The 18,600-nt window shown below is 37.5% G+C and overlaps 1 protein-coding gene across 1 annotated transcript in view; it reads right to left on the minus strand.

The window, feature by feature from the left end:
• The window catches only part of RYR3 (ryanodine receptor 3), a 254,437-nt gene that overhangs the window by 10,650 nt on the left and 225,187 nt on the right, over nucleotides 1-18,600 (minus strand). The window contains exons 87-97 of the mRNA XM_075103206.1: nucleotides 17,047-17,128; nucleotides 15,421-16,742; nucleotides 12,135-12,193; nucleotides 11,117-11,285; nucleotides 10,374-10,460; nucleotides 7,807-8,004; nucleotides 7,071-7,201; nucleotides 3,988-4,030; nucleotides 3,249-3,376; nucleotides 2,265-2,325; nucleotides 1,023-1,169 (exon numbers count right to left, since the gene is read on the minus strand). Coding sequence (XP_074959307.1) covers nucleotides 1,023-1,169; nucleotides 2,265-2,325; nucleotides 3,249-3,376; nucleotides 3,988-4,030; nucleotides 7,071-7,201; nucleotides 7,807-8,004; nucleotides 10,374-10,460; nucleotides 11,117-11,285; nucleotides 12,135-12,193; nucleotides 15,421-16,742; nucleotides 17,047-17,128 — 2,427 coding nt within the window. The remainder of the gene's footprint in view (nucleotides 1-1,022; nucleotides 1,170-2,264; nucleotides 2,326-3,248; nucleotides 3,377-3,987; nucleotides 4,031-7,070; nucleotides 7,202-7,806; nucleotides 8,005-10,373; nucleotides 10,461-11,116; nucleotides 11,286-12,134; nucleotides 12,194-15,420; nucleotides 16,743-17,046; nucleotides 17,129-18,600) is intronic.

Consider the following 18,600-nt stretch of genomic DNA (forward strand, 5'->3'; position numbering starts at 1 on the left):
GGCAGCGAGGTGACCCTGAGCGGGCCCTTGGGGCCAAGGGGGCCAGCGGTGCCCTGGGGTGCATGAAAAGGAGTGTGGCCAGCAGGGCGAGGGAGGTTATCCTCCCCCTCTGCTCTGCCCTACTGAGACCACATTTGGAGTGCTGTGTCCAGTTTTGGGCCCCCCAGTTTAAGAAGGATGTGGAACTGCTTGAGCGAGTCCAGCAGAGAGCTACCAAGGTGATCAGGGGCCTGGAGCATCTCCCTTATGAGGAGAGGCTGAGGGACTTGGTCTGGACAAGAGAAGACTGAGGGGGGATCTCATCAATACCTATAAATATCTGAAGGGCGGGTGTCAGGATGACAGGACTAGGCTCTTTTCAGAGGTGCCCAATGACAGGCCAAGGGGCAATGGTCACAAATTGGAACACGGGAAGTTCCACCTGAACATGAGGACAAACCCCTTCCCTGTGCGGGTGCCAGAGCAGGGGCACAGGCTGCCCAGAGAGGCTGTGGGGTCCCTTCCCTGGGGACATTCACACCCCGCCTGGAGGGATTCCTGTGCCCCTGCTCTGGGGGTGCCTGCTCCAGCAGGGGGTTGGACGCAATGATCTCCAGAGGTGCCTCCCAACCCCCGCCATTCTGTGATTCTGTGACAGCTCAGTGCCCAGACCATTATTACTGCTGTAGCTAAGGAGAGATTGTGAATTCTTATTAGTTATCACCAATCAGTTCATCACTGAGCACAGGGAAGGAGCTGGTTAGGTCATAATTAATATTCCTGTGGTTTTCTTAAATGATGCATTTTTCTGTGGTGTACAAAACTTCTTTAGTTATCAGCACTCTGTGGGTATAAATTGTTATAATTTCACAGGATTTCACATGTATTAAAAAAATGTGCTGCAGAAGACAGAATAGGATCTATTCTTTAATCCAATCATGAACAAAATGGATTTCATTTCAATATTTCCTAGGTACCACAAGATTTTTTCCCAGACTGTTACAAAACACATTCATTTTCAAACATTTGCACGTGGCACTAACCTGCTTGCCATTGTGAGTGACTGAAGACAAAATGGTTCGCAGTGTCTTGAAACCCATAGCAATATCCAGCAGATGAGCAGCAAAGAAGAAGTTGTTGTAGTGCCCAAGGATAGACATAGTCGTGTACCAAGCTAAGTATAAAAATGACTGCAGAGAAAGTGAAAGTGGGAGAATGATAGCAGGTGCTGATGTGAGTTATTGCACCCAGAATATAGCTTTCTTTTAGTCACTGAAGTTATGAAATAGAGCAATACTATCGTGATCTGATTTGAATCACAGTCCGAATGTAATACCTCTATTTTACAAGTTCAAAAAGACTGTCTTACTCTGTCTTTTATCATTTCCGCTGTTCACTTAAGGAGTTTTTTTTGCTTAGTTATGCTAATGAGACCTCTATCTTTACATATTTAAATGCATTCTTCAGCATACATGTTATTAACATCAAAATCCCCTACCTTAAAACTGTTTTGGTTGAGGGGCTTGTTACACAGTACTTTAAGTTTTAATACTGATTCTGGAGGAGAGAAAATGCATTTTATTACTCTTGAGACACTTCACCCTGTTTCAGTCTTAGACCAGGTCAACCAGGACACCTGGAAAACCTAAGGCATATAATACAGCTTATTCTTTTAACAAGCAGTGAACCTGAAGCCACTTTCATGTGGAAGCTCTTACTGAAGAACAAAGGCTCAGTGTGCTTTTAATGCACAACGCATGTATACATCTTCACTAGATTCAGCTTGGCCTTCGTGTTTGTTTGGGAACTCAAGGGAATGCAAAAAGAGCATTCACACACACACAAAAAAAGGAATTTTAATGTAAAAGTGTGATCCTTTCAAAGGAGAAGGCAAGAAAGAAAAGAATTAACCAACCATGTCAAACAGATGATTCAAAAATAAAAAAAAAGATAACTGTGGGTAGACCGTGCTTGATTTTAGAAAAGGCACCTTTGACTGCTGGATTGATTTCTACAAAATTAAATGAATGTACCATTAACTTCCAAAATGCCGACATTGTATTGACGGTGAGGAGGTGCATATTGCCCTTTAGAATCAAAGAGAAAATTATAACATAAATTAAAGCAATTTGCTACAACACAAGACAGAAAAAAAACTATTTTAAAATGGCTCTGGAATGCCGTATTATTTGCGTATGTTTGTTTAAAATAAAAGTAGATGGTGGAAGATACACAATCATGTTTAGAGGAAATCAAAGCATTTTCTTCTAGGCTAACATACTCACATTATCAGTGAAAACAACTCCAAGTTTCCAAATGTGGTACTTTGTATCAATGGAACTTAACCTAGGAAATAGAAAATTTTTGAAGTGCATCAATGTCAAAATTAAGTATTGAATTCTGTAAGTATAAACCTCAGACTAGGTTTGGCCCTTTGCATTTGTTTGCTGAAGCTGGGATATACAGTAGCTGTTTGTTTTTTGAATTATGTAGGTGCTTGGTTTTTCAGAGAGCATTCATTAACTCTGAGCACCCATACACAGTTTCTAAACCACTGAACCCGGCGGAACAATTTCAGTAGGATCAATGGTGCTGTGTTCCAGACTTACAAAAATTAAAATGTGTGTTAAAAGTAGTGAAATGTGGAACCCAAATTGAATTCAGGAGATAAGTGTTCTGTCTAGTGTTAAATGTTACCAAAACTACCAAGAGAAAAGGCGATGCTTTCTGCAAGTTTCTAAATATTTTATTACCCATTAGATGACATGCGAACAGAAATCCTTCTTCTTGTGTGCCTTGAGTGTCAAGGAAACCAAACTCTTGTAGGAGCCTAAGTCATTTGGGACTTGGATACTTTCAAACTCTCATCTTCACTGACAGATTAAGTCAGGAAAACACTCTGAATTTTTTGTAGCTGCCTGGCATCTAGATATCTGTTATCAATACTTTTTCTGTCCTTTGGTTTATAAACTAACTCTGTTGTAACACCTAAAGAATTTTTAAATGCTGCATTGATTATTGTTTAAAATAAAAGAGTGCCCAACTGTATCAGTCAGTATCATCTAATGTGATTTTTTTTCTTAAATTTATAACACAAGTATAAGTATGTTTTAGAACAAAACCCCCCACTTTTTTATTTTACTTTATACTAGGAAGACTTCTCCGTGTCAAGGAAAACATCACTACGGTTTCAATATAAAATCTGGTTTTATATTTGATGGTGAAGTTATGCCAATACATAATTTGTCTGTGAATTTCAGAAGTCATACCATGATACAAGAGATGCTTCTTCTGGTTCGCTTTCTTCCACTGGACTAAAATCAAGGGCATTTTTGTCCAAACCCAAAAGTTCTGCTATGCGCTCTGCTCCATATAAGTCTCCGTACTTGTTAATAACCTAAAGATGGAAGAAGAGAAGCTTTTGCTCAGAGAAAGACCTCAGTGATATTCACCCTACTTTAACTCAGTAGTTGTCAGAAATTAAAAAAAACCCCAAAACACACCCATCCCCCCAAAAAAACCCCAACCAACAACGGAAGTCTTTTACAATTAACACTACTGGAACAGTCAGAACTCCAAGGAAGCCAGGTGGGGGGAGCATAAAAAAGAAAAATAGAAGCATTAAAGGCTATTATCTCAAAGCTTATGTATAATTTGCCATCATTTAAGATGGCATGTTTTTCTTTTTTTAGGGGGATGAGTGGGCTTTGTATCCTAAAGATGACAATGACTGTAAATTGGACCTGTGTGGCTGATTGACAGCACGAAGTTATTTTGAATGCCTGAGTCTAGGAAGGAAACCACAGCCTTCTGTCTTCCTCCCTCCTCCCACCTACGCTGCAGCTGCCTGTTCACCGAGACATTTACCACAACAACGACTTCCACGAAAAAAATTTCAGTTCTCAGTTATTCGTATATTTATGTGTACAGAAGTATATTACACATAGATATCCAAATTAACTGAAGATTATTGCTATGACTAACATAATAGAAAAAGAAAACGCCTACCTTCCGTTTCACAAATTTGTCCCAGTAATTGTTAGGAAAGGACCTACATAGATAAGGCAAAGATATTTCAAGTTATTTAACTGGTTTGGGGAAATGAAAAAAAAACCCAACAAAAAAGAAAATACCATGTTCCTGATCACTGTGGATTCTGGTACAATTTCAGTCACTCACACTGCACTTTCTTTACATGTGGACAACAGCTGTTATTAATCATCATTCACTGCAATACCATCTCTTCCCCCACCCTTTTCTTTTTCATGTCCACAAATAAGGACAGCGGGCTAAATACTATCACCTAATGAGCCTAGCAACTCAGCAATAGCAGGGTAGTCACGGTATAGCATCACCTCCTAAATAAATACTTTATTGCTCCTAGCCATAAAATCAATGCAGGCGTAGATTTTCAGAGGAAAATAAGAGAGTCTTGTAGCATAAATAATTTTTAAGTTCACTGGATTACATTTCAAATAGAGCCTGAACACTTGGGAACCAGTGGACAGTTTGCCAACTTAAAATTAAAAGTAAAAAAATATTAAAAATAACCCATAAAATTGCAAAGCTCATTTAGCAGGGGTTAGCAGTAATCTTGTTCTCAGGTGCGTCATATTGTTGTTACTGGATTTGACATCCCAGAACAAGACAAGGTAAAAAACATTTATGATTCTGAAGCCGCAACAGAGGTGTCAGGCTAAAGCGCATTTTGCATCATCTGCCTCTGAGCACCCATGCCCACACTGGTAATTAAAAGAAAAGCTATTGTGTATACAAAAAAAAAAAAGTAATAAAGGAATAAATCGTAAATATTGAAGAGGTGTCAAAGTATCTCTTATTGAAAATTCCCTGCTTTTTTTTTTGAGAGTAGTGAGCAACCAGTGAGTTTTATCCAGGAGAGATCTTAAAACAGACACTATGAAATACATCAGCTGTGACCTGCAAGAAAAAAAGCTAGTGGTCTCTCTTATCAGTGACATTTCCCTGATCTTGATAATAAAAACTTGATAATAAAATATTGATCTTGATAATAAAAAATATTGTTTGTGAACTGTCTTATGGCTAGCAGTGCCCAGGGATTCCCCATTCGGATGGTCTTGGATCATGGATATTGGATATTATGTCAGTTTGAAGAATGCCAATTAGCAGGAAACACTGCAGAATTTAAGGGTTTTTTCTCCCCATCTCCTGGACGTAACTTTCAACTGAGCAAATATGCAGGAAGGTAAAAAAGAAAAATAACTTCTTAAACTAAAAGACAGCATTGGTAAAAATAAAGCAAGTGTTAACATCAGAAGAAGGAGATTCCAGAGCCCTGTTCTGCTGGGATGTGAGGCAAACTTCCTGACTACTATTAAGTGCTCGATTTTTCATTTTTCTGAATTGAAATTCTGATTAAAATTAGTCCAGATAAAGGCAAATGGTTCCAGTGATGGTATATTCTGGTCCAATGCTCTATGTTATATGTTTCCTTGTTTTCTCAGACTTTTAAGCAAAGTACATCGCTAATGTAGGCAGCTTGTGTCCCTCTTTTACCACAGACATCTAGTGGTGCTGCATATATCAGGGTACCTCTTTTGCCTTTTAAATTATTTTTTTTCCACTTACAGAAAGCACGTTTCAGTATATACATAGCACTGGGAGCCCCCCAGCAGCGGTTACCAGCAGCGGTTGTCCTGATGGTACAATACCTGCACTAAACCTCACTAGTCAGTTCAGGTCAGAGGGAAGGATTAGTCTGCTTGAATTAGCCTTCATCTTTTATTCAACTTCAGTAGATAGTGCAACGTGCTGAGAACAGGCTGTACAGCATGTCATTTAGGATAAGCTGACAATATATCTCATTAATTCATGCTTCTTTTTGCTGAGGATAAACTTACTGGACGTGTAGATATCTTGCTATCAATAGTTAAAGAAATGGGTTGAAAATTAAGCGAGCTCTCCAGTTTCCTAATTACCTTCCATTGTAACTTTAATAATATGTGCTAGCCTGTATTTCTAAATAAAATTAAGGACAATTCTTAAAATTCAGGTGTAGGAAAACAAAGCATTCAAGAATCGCCAATATTTTAGACATTCTAATTTTAATGAAAATACTAAGGGCATTATTTATATTGTACAAAAATTGAGTAAGCTAAGATAGATATGTTGGCTGTTTGGCAGCATATTGTTACTCCAATGCATTTAGTTGATTATTTTTGCTGCCTGGGTTTTAATCAAATACTTACTTATGCCTGCACATACTAGCCACAACTACTCTGTGACTTGTAAATACCTTTGTTCTTTCCTAGCTTTCTGTTACTGTCCTTACATTATGACACCATTAGGGAAAGACAGGAATCTGAGCCTTGGTACACTAGTACCAAACACGATCCTAGATGTTTTGAAAGAGTCAGGGCTGAAAAAGAGCCTGTAGACAAGGCATCGTTTCAAGAGAAGAGAGTTGACTTGCTATGTTTGTCTGTGTCACTCCTACAGACTGATGCAGCTTACTGATATTTTTCTTTTTCTTGCCTACACTTGTGTCATTCACTCGCAGAACAGCAGGTGAGTCTCTCAGACTCAGCGCTTGGCTACTACAGTGTGTGCTAATGCATACAACCTGACAGTAATTCCTGTCAGCCCTACTCAAATTCTGGGATTGCTATTTTACACTAGATTTACTGCTCTTGTCATATACAAATTTTGTTAGCAAGAAGTGGGAAAGAAAGGCAGGACAATATTGCTATACGATATGAACATGAAATTGAGTCACTGAAAAGGTCAGAAGTTATCTTTTTAAAACGTTCTCAGTAGAGACTAATGCGTGACATGCCTTGGAGAGAGCTTGTGAGGTAAGATGCACAACCCTTGCAAATCCTATAAAAATGAAAAGGAGGTGGAATATACATGTCATGAAAGTATTTGTTAAATAAGCAGAGAACACAGGATTTCACATTAGAATCTACTACTGTAGCATCCAATATAAGGTAGAAAATGCCTTTCTTTTAGATGAACTAGGTGGCAGTTGGACAGGGAAGGTTCTATATCAGTGGCTTAATGAGCTATAATATTTATAAACAGTTTAAATATAATAATTTAATTTTACATACGGAGTATTTATAACCAGGCGATCCCACTGTCCTTTAATATCATCTTCAGATGGCTGTTCAGTTATGTATAGTCCATCAAATTCCAGCTTTCTAGCTACCTCCTTTTCTCTCTTGAATACAACTAGAGGGACCTATGAAAACGACAGTGTACATCTTTGGCATGTTTTATATATTTGTAGAAACCATTCTATCTATCTACAGTATTAAATACTCTTTATAACACTATACGAGACCAAACATCACAGTAGCACCTCCCACAGGCAGATCAATGCCTAGCCAGTCTCTGAGCAACAGCCACCCTGGAAGTCGAGCCCCACCCCACCGAGTTTGTATCGCTGAGCATGGCGTTACATGGTAGGGAATATCCCTTTGGTCCATTCAGGTCAGCTGTCCCAGCTGTGCTCCCTCCCAACGTACTCGCTGGGGGATGCACAGAGTGGGTAAAGCAAAGAGAAAGCCTTCACACGCTCCAAGCACTGTTCAGCAGTAACCAAAGGTGGGTGCGTTACCAACACCATTTTAACCACAAGTCCAACACACATATTCTGCTATGAAGAAAGTAAGCTCCCTCTCTGCCAGACTGAGTACATGAGGAAAACATCTACGTATTGAATAGTGAGAATTTGTAAACAACTAGGTACAAATAGGTATTCCAGTATTAGCTCCAAAAATCACTTTGGGACATAGCCAATGTTCTTTAACAAATAACAGATTAGTAATAAGATTCAGAACTTGCCTTTAAGCAATAGTATCCAATCACACAGACAAAGGAGATGATAGTATGAATAACTGCCAGTGCTCTGAGAGCTGGTGCCATGTAACCTGTACTTTCTTCTAAAACAAAAAACACCATGCCCTCCTCCTCTTCCTCTTCATCGAAAGAGTTCCAGAGATTAGAGTCTTCCTCTACCTCATCAAGTGGCTCTTCTGTCACCTGAAAGAAATTCAAGCACATTGAAAACACACAATAAACTTAAAAGCTTTTCTTTTACTATAATGACACATGGTGTTTGCAAATCCTGCTAGTGGGAAGACGGTAGAGCATTAGCTGGAACAGCAATGTCCTTCATTTTCAAAGCAGAAGTCTCCACATCATCTCATGCCACTGAAAAGTGAATCGAGAAAAGCAAGTACAGGTATATGACAGTTTACAAATCTCTCCTTTAACAGTGCCATAGCAAAACCAAACCAAACAATGAAAAAGTTATGCAAAAATATTTTCTTGGAAGAACCGAGCAATGACAGGGTTCTCTCATATGACTGAATTTAGGGTCTGTTTTGTAATCTATGTTGTTTCTGACTACAAGGGTCTAGAAAGAACCAAAGTTCTCATGTTATCAACTTGTACGTTGTCCATACATTTTTATTTCATGACTTAATTTAGAGCTTACAAATTAATACAATATTTAATCAGTATTTCGTAAATACCCCAAGCCATAAAGCTGACATACTGCCCTAAATTCTTCCATCAACTTTAAAAACCTGGCCTTTAAAATAAGAGCCCTAAACGCCCTTCTTTTGATAGCTTTATCTGAAAGCTGAGGTGCTGTTTGGCTCCCACTGACCCTTTCCTATCAATGACAGATGGACTTGTACTCATGGGGACAAACTTTTGTCCTCACTTGGCAACACAATGGGCTGTTGGCTGACCCACAAGACCCAAAGGAGAAGAGAGTGGCAAGAAAAGGACTGGCATAGACAAAAGCAGACTTCTGCATATACCTTTGAAGTCCATCTTCTCTAGCCATATGGGATGGAAAGAGAGAGGCAAGAGAGGAGTCTTAAACAGCCCCAACGGTTGTTATCCTGGAATGGTGCACATACATTCTACACAGTTTTCAAGAGCCTTTTGGTCCTTTACCTGCCCTGTCTCCAAGACTATAACTGTGTTGTAGGAGTTGCTTTTAAGATATTTGAGGTCAGGATTCAATTACTTCTAGAGTGACTGTTCAGCCAGCTGCTTTTGTCTTCGCTGCGGTTTTTGGTTGTAAACAACAGAACTAGAAAATGTAATATTGGAGAATAGAGATTCATCAACTTATTGCAACTTGCACCCTGCATCTAGAAGGGGAAAATTAAAAAGGTCGGATTTCAGGAAAAAGATAAATGAGGACTTTTCTGACAGACTTCAAATCTGTAAGGAAAGTTAAAAACATGAGGCTTCTATGGGTGGGAGTTCTCTTTAGTGAATTATACTGCTTTTCATGGATAGAGGTTGTGAAGGTTCAGGAAAAAAAGAATTAGTGAAGGCTGCTGAAGATATTCTACTTTGTATCATTGGCTCATACACCAGAACCTGAAACAACTCATTAGATTCAGGTAAAATCTGAAGAACTAATTAAAAAACAAGATTAAGTTTAAAGTATGGATGTATGACCTTCATCGGTGATATAAAAAAAGAACTGTAATGTACTATGAAAGGGCTTCTCTTGCTTTGTATTTTTTCTGTCTGCTCATACCAAGCACTTAAAGCCCCAGTCTCAGTATAGAAATACCTTCATCACATCAGTCGTTAACAACCATACTGGCAATGATAAAAAAGAAAATGGAGCAAATAAGTATGAAAACTGAATTATACTCACACATGGAAACACAGAATGGGGGAAAAAAATTACATTTGATGTTCATTAGAGATTATGAACTTAATGAATCTGACAAAAAATTAAATAAAGCAAGCACTCCTCCCAGAATGCCAAACCCCAGGCCTGAAGGGCGTAGAAAAAATTATGAACAAATTAATTATAACTAAAATATATAAAAATTCATCTAGTTAAATTGAGACATTAACGTGATTCTGAAATCATATACAAATTATTTCCCGGTCAAAAATGAATACAGTCAGTAGTGTTCTTTAGAAAAACCAGAAATGTAATCATTGAGAACAATCAGGTGAACTGTAGTCTCTCAGTATCTTTAAAAGAAATGAGAGGAAAAAATGCAACAGTTTTGACATTTGAATTTAGTCATATTTCACATTTCTCATGACAAGATTAACAATCCAAACAATAACAGACTTATGTAAGCCAATGGAAAAATGCCTAGAAACACAAGTTCAACTATAAAGGAGGAATGAAATCAATCTGTTCTCATTCAGCCTGAGTAAAATAAAAAGACAATAGGTTTAATATCACAAATTTTAGTTACAAAATTTAAAATTTTATTTTAACTTCTTCATATCTAAATACTTGAGTTTGTGTTTGAAGGGCTTGTGATAATGGTTTTGTTAAAACAAGCCTTGAAACCATCATTAAATATTCCTCTGGAAGTAACCCAAGACATTTTAAGAACAACACATCATCTTACCTTGTAAAATAGAAGAATAAAGTTGATGGCAAATGCAACAAATAGAGCAAGGAACCTTAAGTTATAAAAATTTCTTGCCAAGTAGTGCTGAAAGTAAAAAAAAAAAAAAAAAATTAAAGGATTGGAGTTGTGTTGGCCTGTAGCTGATATGAAGATAAGAAAAGTAGGCAGCAAGTTTTCTAAGAAAGTGAATACATAATTCTGTTGCCTTCATACACCAGTTAAAATGAGCAAGGGCATTTCTTGCAGCCTATTTTCCCATTTCATGGTAAGTGGGATTAAAAATAACAGGCTTAAAATTGCAACAGGGAAGACTGAAATAGAATATTAAGGAAAACTTTCTAGAAGGAAGTCTAGAGAAGAAATGCTAGAATACTGGATTAAACCACTTGAGAAGGTTTCAGAGAGTTCATCATTTGATGTTTTTAACAACAAAAAAAATCTTGTTGAAAATAGAATTACAGATTCTAGAAGTTAGATTATGAAAAATAGGGAGCTCCTAACAAGGAGGTCAAGAAGTTAATCTGTCCTGTTAGACCAAGGTAGGAGAAATTACACACACAAACACTTTATTCATCTAACTCTAGGAAGTATTACAAAAATCACAAAAGACTGAATACAGCCAGTCGTTTGAAAAGTCATGCCAATGTTCCTTTTATGATGACATTTCTCCCTCCAATAACAAGTGTTCTATATTACATAAATAAAAATTAAACGACTAAAAAGATTTAAGAGAAACTTACAAGCATTTTTGTTTGATAAATTTCCAAAGCTTTGAAGAAGTTAGCCATAACAGCCTCTGGTTTCTCAATTTTTTGTCCATGCCTTCGCTTCTTCTTCTTCATTTTTCCCTCTTCTATCTGCTCAGCTTGTACTTCCTTTGCTTTATCTTGTTTCTCACCATCTTCCATGCTAGAAGAAAGCTTATTTAAACAAAAATACCTAGCCAAACTTCAGTATTGTAAATGCATTAAATCAGAAGCAATTCTAATTCAGAAGGCTTTGAAAGTACAGTTTTGACACTGAGACATAAATGATTGTAAATAAAAGACTTGAGGTAGACAGCAAACTCAGAGTAAAAAAGTGGCCTTAGTTTCAAACGATATGCAAGAACGGAGTTGTTGAGGGAAGATCAAAAGGGTGAAACACCAAAAACCAGGCACAAGTTACTGTGCCAAGGGTGAAGTGGATAACGTTTGCCAAAACCAGTGATGTACATATGTACTCAAAAACAGTAAGTGTTCACGTGTACTTTCTTGAGCCTAGGGCTGATGAAGAGAAATAAAGCTTTTGGGATTTGGTACACAGTATCATAATTGAATCACGGTATCATAAAATGAATTCATTTCAGTCAAGGCAATCACTGGTGTCACAGAGACGAATGAGTAATAACAAGCAAGTTTGCTTTGGAAGGTCACACACCTTAAAAGTATGTAGAGATGATAATAATGTCTCCTGCACCACTTTATGAAAATTGAGTATCAAGACTGTATGTAGTAATAGGGGAATGTAGTTACTAAACTAAAAAAAAAATAAATAAAAAAATAATTTCCATTTATGTAAAACAATGCTGAGGCATCGAGGTTCTTGAAAGTTTTAGGCATGCGGATGAAGAAATGGAGTATGTGGTTCACTTTATCACACTACTACTGCAGTAGGAATCATATGATGGGTGTCTAAGAATGTGCTTGTCTTCTACCAAAATATCTAGCGTTAGGGAGGAGCAAGGAATTAAACAGGAATTATGTAAAAATAACTTACTCAGCCTTCTCAGCTTCTGTCTTTCTTTCTGTTTCGGCTTCTTTTGCTATTTCAGATATCTGCAAAAAGTATTTTAACTGTCAAAATGGATCCAAATAAAATTTTGGTGACATTAGTTACTGTTTTCTAAGAAACAAAAGAATTAACACACTATATTTTTATACCACTCTGCACTTCTGAAGTGTTAGATTTTTAAAAATAGACAGCTCAGACTAGATTTTAACAGTGAACACTGCAGGAATTCTTCTGATAGCCTTTTTCAGTATAATGTTATCAATACTGTAACTAGCCCAGTTCACTGAACAACTTAAAGTAATTATACATGGTTGTCAGACAGATTACGCGACCAGCTGAGGATGAAGGTAACTACATCTCGATCATACCCTAATACAAAAGTCACTCACAAAGACTCAGGGCAGTTACTGATTATGCCTGATTCCAAATACGAAACGAGGAATAATACAGCATTTCAATATTTGTTGAATTTGAATTCAGATCAATGAATTGAACTGAAACAATTGAATTTAATTTGAAACAATTCATTTATTTCAAGCTACCAATGATAGCGTCAAAAATCTGAAATAGATCCGTGATACTACAGAACCCAATTACTCTGTCAAGATCAACTGCTGCAATTGAAAACAGACAAATATTTAAAGAACTTTTAATTACGCGACATTTTCCTCAAACTGTTTACCTTAGGTGGGTTGATGGTTCATTAAACCTTTACTGGCACACCTCACAACCATACAAGTATGTGTTTACAACATTCCCTTGATATAATGAAAACCCATTTTTTACAGATGGCTAAGTGCTGCAAAGAAGCTGGGGCCTGGATTTCAAACACCTTTAGGCTCAGTGACACAAGACCAAAGTAAACTCATTTCAAATGCAGTTTGCATATCTAAGCTTCACTGGAAATCAGGGAGATGCAGGCTCTGAAGTCCTAGACACACAAAAGCACCTGAAGTGCCTAAATTTGTTACTATTCACTTTTGTAAAAAACTATCTTAACTCTTTACCCTCTTTATTCTGTCAAAGTGCTTAGACACCAACTCTCTATGGGTGTATTCTACATTCTGGTTAATACATAAACAGTTATCTAAACTCTTCCCCAACTACTCACCTGGATGTCCCTCTCTTGCACATAAGTAGTGAAAAGATTTTTGAAAGAATTTACTAAATCGATCTTGCCTTGCTGATCTCACCTCTTATCTGTGGAACTTCATCTAGTACACGTGATGGAAGCGTGTGTAACTCTTCCACAGTTTCCCCTAAGATCTCAAGCTGGGGGAGGGGTAATTCAGAGGTCACTTGATGATGCCTAGTTCTTCCAAGGGGTAGGGTGGGGAAAGAATGAATAAATCCATATCCTTCCTCTCCATCCCTCTATCATATGCTGTCTCAGTTTTCTCATTTCCAGGCCTACTTAATTCCATACACAAGATTAGTTTCATACCAAGTTTTGATAACTTTTTGACCTTCACTGAAACTTTCTCAGTTCTATCACATTCTTTTTGAAATGGGGGAACCTGGCCTTCAAGAGGCATATATAATTTTGGTTAATGAAGCATAGTAATATTCTGGGGTGTTCCTCTCTCTATTCCTTTCTCAACAATTCAAAATTTCAGTTTGCTTTTTTGATGTGTGTTGACTGACATTTTCATTGAACTGATACTTCTGTACAACTCTATTATATTCCCAAGATTTTATATCCAAGCAGTAAAAATTAGCTCAAAATCCAACATTTTACATGTAAAATTATAACTTCTCTTCCCTTCACCGATATTCATCTGCTACTTTAAGGCAACTTTGCGGTTAGCTCTTGATTTTACTGGTATGAATAACTTAGATTTATCGGCAAACTCTCTCAGCTCACTACTCCTTTTTTTATTTGTGAAGCTGCATGGCTCCGAGCACAGATTCTTGTGGCATTTCGCAGTAAAAACTAAGTCCTAACAATCTTTGTCATACAAAATTCCATAGATTATTTTGCAGTTTCTCTGCTCTACTTAATAGTTATATCCAGAGCGCTAGCTGGATTACTCAAGCCACTCATATACAAAATGTGAACAGCAATTTCTGTAATATAGAATTACTGTAAACATTATTTTGGTAAGTTTCACTAGATAACGTATAAAAGGTAAAAGCTGGATAAATTGCATAGCTGACTTCAATTAATGACTCGAAGCATCTGCATAAATTACTGAGCATTTTTATCAACAGTTACAAACAAATCTGAAAGAAATGTATAAATCAAAGGAAAACAAAGAAAAATCTAAAATATTACTCAGACCTGCTAAGATCCTTAAGTTAAAATAGTATTTTTAAATATGTTACATATTTACATGTGTTTTTACATAGGTTTTTAAAAGACTTGTAATTTTGAAGCAGACACATAAAAATGAATTAATAAATAAATAAGAAAAATGAATGGAAAAATACAGATTGATCTAGGCAATAAACAAATCTTGGAGAAAAACATACAAATGAAGATTAAATAATGAACTAAGAAGCTGTACAATGGAGATTTATCTTGAAAATACCTAGAAAGCATACCATAAAGAGGTGGATTAACGATGAGAGGAAAGATATTTTCGAATAACAAGTAGAAACAGATCTGAAGCGTAGAGTGAAACATAATGCATTCTAAATATGCCAAATGCATTTGGGTTTTGACATTTAGTTCAATCCATTTTTAAACAGAATGGGAAATTATATTTAGCTCAACTGAATGGAACAAAATATATTGTTCATAAAACAGAATAAAGGTAACGAATGATTATACGATAAACATTAAAGTAACAATAAATTCAAGCAAAATTATCTCAAATAATAGGAAAAAATGGTATTTTATTGTATGTGATCAGTTAAGCATGTAGAAGAAAGATGATAATGATAAGGCATTATTATGGAGAAAGTAGATTGCAAAAGTAATTGAAATATACTGCTAAAAAATGGGGTATGCCAAATAAACGAGACTGTAAACCATTTAAAGCAGAAACTGTGCCTAGAAAGCTGCTAACAATTTTTGTTTTGAATAAGGTCCAAATGAACAATAACAACAATTTACTGCAATGAAATGTAAACACATCGGGCTACATTTTTCTGCCACGTAAACTCTCATGTTTATTTTTAAAAGAGTACAGATGATAAAGTATGTTCTCATCAAGAACATTTATTAATCATTTAACTGGCAAATAATTCAGTTACTAATAGGAAATTCTGTAATATATTTGTGTTAGTATTATTTTCTGCAAAGAAATGCAAAATTTCTTTAACATACCTGTAATCCTTTCTTCTTACGAACAGTGTTTTCTAAAGATGACTGGATATCGGTACCAAGGATTTCTGCAATATCTCCAAGTCCAGCATCATGACCATGTTTTGAGCCACCTTCTTTCTTTGTATGAATGCCAAAAATGTCTGAGATTATGTCAGTTTCTCCCTTTTCACCCTTCACAAACTGCACAAGTTCAGCTCTGATGCCGTGCTCATCGCTCTCAGCTTTTTCTGCTTCCATAACATCATCATGGATTCCAAACTGGGTTGGGTCAGGCATGTCCCCTAATATTTTAGTAACTTTAATGTTTTTGGCTCCTTCAACCAGGCCACCCCCAAATACAGTGCTCCAAAGAATCTGGAAGATTCCCCACACTATCGTAAAGAACAGTTGGAACATCCCTACAAATAGGAACCAGAAAAAGGAGAAAAACACTTTCACCATCTCTTTTACTGTCATCTTTCTAACTTTCCTGTATTGTTTCCTTAGGTTCTTCACAGTGACCATTTTAAAAAAGTTGGCAACGTTCTTCTTCACTGCAGTACAGGCCATTGCAAAAGCTGAAGCAGATTCCAGAGACTTCTCCTCTTCATCATCTCCAATATCTACTACATAACAAGGCTCTGCCTCTTCCTCTTCCTCAGGCCTCTCAGATGAATCCGTTTCAGAGATCTGGGATGCTAACTGCATTTCAAAGATCGTGTCTTCACAGAAATTCACAAAGAGTTCCATTTTTTCTTGCTCTCCACCTTCATTTACAACATCAAATATGAACTGCCTTTTGGATTCCTTCACCTGTGGCTTCTCCCACTGCATTCTACTGGATTCACTGATTTCAAAGTAAACTCTTTCTATTTTCTTGGCTCCACCCATTATTTCAATACGGCCAAGGTATGGTTCAAAGTAATTAAGAACACTTTCCGCAGGTTCAAGTAAGCTCTGAAGGCGTGAATCATTAGGCATGTGCTCTGAAAGGTTTGTTAACAATACTGCTACATTAAATCCAATGTCTTTGGCTGGTTCATGGAATCTTTCCACAAAATCGACATAGTTAAACATATCATTTTCATCAGCTTCTGCACAGGACAGCAGGAATTCAATCTCTGACTGTATGTATTGTTTTTGCGCCTCCATTGATTTCTGGAATTCCTTCTTTGAAATGATGCCTTTACCATCTGGGTCATGCTCTTTGAAAGCATCTGAGTTTGTCAGATCTTTTAACTTGAGGAACATGTCAAAGAACTTCAAAATCATTTCTACGTTGCTAGATGATTCTACAAGCGTGTCTACCATTTGTTTTCCAATGGTTCCATTTACAACATTACCTAAACAGTGTGTTAAAACAGGAAGTTATTTGGCATTGCTACATTTAAAATAAATAAATTTCACATTCATGCTGAGAACAGAACCAAAATGTTCTTAAGTCTTCGTAATTTTTTTTCAACATGCTTTTCTGTAGCAGCCCTCTTTTTCAGGACTGTGTATTCCAGAATAATTGTTAAATAAATATGAAATAGGATTTTTCCTGACATTACACAAAGGCAATTAAAACGAGATTAATGTAATTATCATACTTTACATTATGAAGCTGAGATAATCATATTTGACCATAAAGAAAACAGGTCTAACCTTCAAGCAGTGACAAAAGCATCACTACCATATCCTTCAGTAGATCTAGCAGTTCTTTAAGCAATTCAATCTGTGCAGAGTCCTGTTAAAAAAAAAAAAAAAAAAAAAAAGAGTACAAAGCTGCTTTTCTCTGTATTTATCCAGAAAACTAAATACCTTTGGAAAAAAACAGTATGCAGGACTTAGCTAAATGTAGTTCACATGATTCAGCAATATTTCATTGTCATTTTATTATGGTTAATACCAGAAATCTTGCACAATATGAGGGTAACTTACTACAGCAGAGGTATTAATACCATAAAGATAAGCTTTAATAAAGCATTAAGGAGTACCAAAGTGCGGAAAAGGGACAGCAGAAACTCACAAAACTGGTTACTCCAGAGATCTGGCAGTATTCATCTCAGAAAGAATACATCCTTTCTCACTTCACAGGGAATATTTAATGGCAAAATGCATTACCACTCAAACAGAACTAGAACTGTTCAGTTTAACTACAGAACATGGTAAGTCTAATGTGGATTTGTGACTAACAATAAGGACCTGTGGGGGTGCCAGAGCAGGGGCACAGGCTGCCCAGAGAGGCTGTGGGGTCCCTTCCCTGGAGACATTCACCCCCCGCCTGGACGCGTTCCCATGCCCCCTGCTCTGGGGGTGCCTGCTCCAGCAGGGGGGGTGGACAAGATGATCTCCAGAGGTGCCTCCCAACCCCTGCCAGTCTGTGATTCTGTGACCTAAAAACTGTTAAGTACCCTCAAAATTCTGATATACTTCTGTAGGGTGGGAAGAAATCTTATGAGTAAGCCAGAGGGTAACAGAGACACGGAGAAAGAGTAAGGAACTGACCCTCTGCACTGTTGCATTCAGTGCTTAGTGCCTTGAGTCTATGGTTCCTTATGGCTTCAGCTAGGCTAGAGTTAATTTTCTTCCCTGCAGCTGTCACAGTGCTGTGCTTTGGACTTAGTATGAAAACAATGTTGAGATAACACACTGATGTTTTGTGTTGCTGGGCAGTGCTTGTGCTAATCACACACTTTTCCAGCTTCCCAGGCTCTGCCAGGGGCACAAGAAGCCAGGAGGGAGGGGGCACAGCCAAGAGAGCGGATTCAAACTGGCCACAGGGATATTCCCTGTCATGTCACGCCATGCCCAGTGTGTTACTGGGAGGGGCTGGCCGGGGGAGGGAGGCAGCAATCGTGGCTCTGGGAGTGGCAGCATCGGTCAGCGGGTTTTGAGCGGTTGTATCGGTTGTGTTTCTGTTTTTTCTCCCTTTACGCAGAAGTTGCAAAAGAACACAAAAGCCTGAAACTGTGCGGAGGGGTGGGTCTTGACAATGCCCCACACAGTGAAATGAACACTGCCTGTTGCTCTCCTGCTCAGTGCCTGTGATAAATTAATGGGACATGTTGACTGCCTGGCACATTCCCTCCCTTCTTGAATCTTTCCCAGCTTTTCCCTTGCCCTACTTAGTTGTAGCATGGGAACCATGCTTTTAGTGGTGCTTCTGCTCTGACAGATCATCAGGTTTTGGCAACAGGGAGGAAGGGACCAAACTGC

The sequence above is a fragment of the Phalacrocorax aristotelis genome, chromosome 9 (genome assembly GCF_949628215.1).
Source record: "Phalacrocorax aristotelis chromosome 9, bGulAri2.1, whole genome shotgun sequence".
NCBI lineage: Eukaryota > Metazoa > Chordata > Aves > Suliformes > Phalacrocoracidae > Phalacrocorax > Phalacrocorax aristotelis.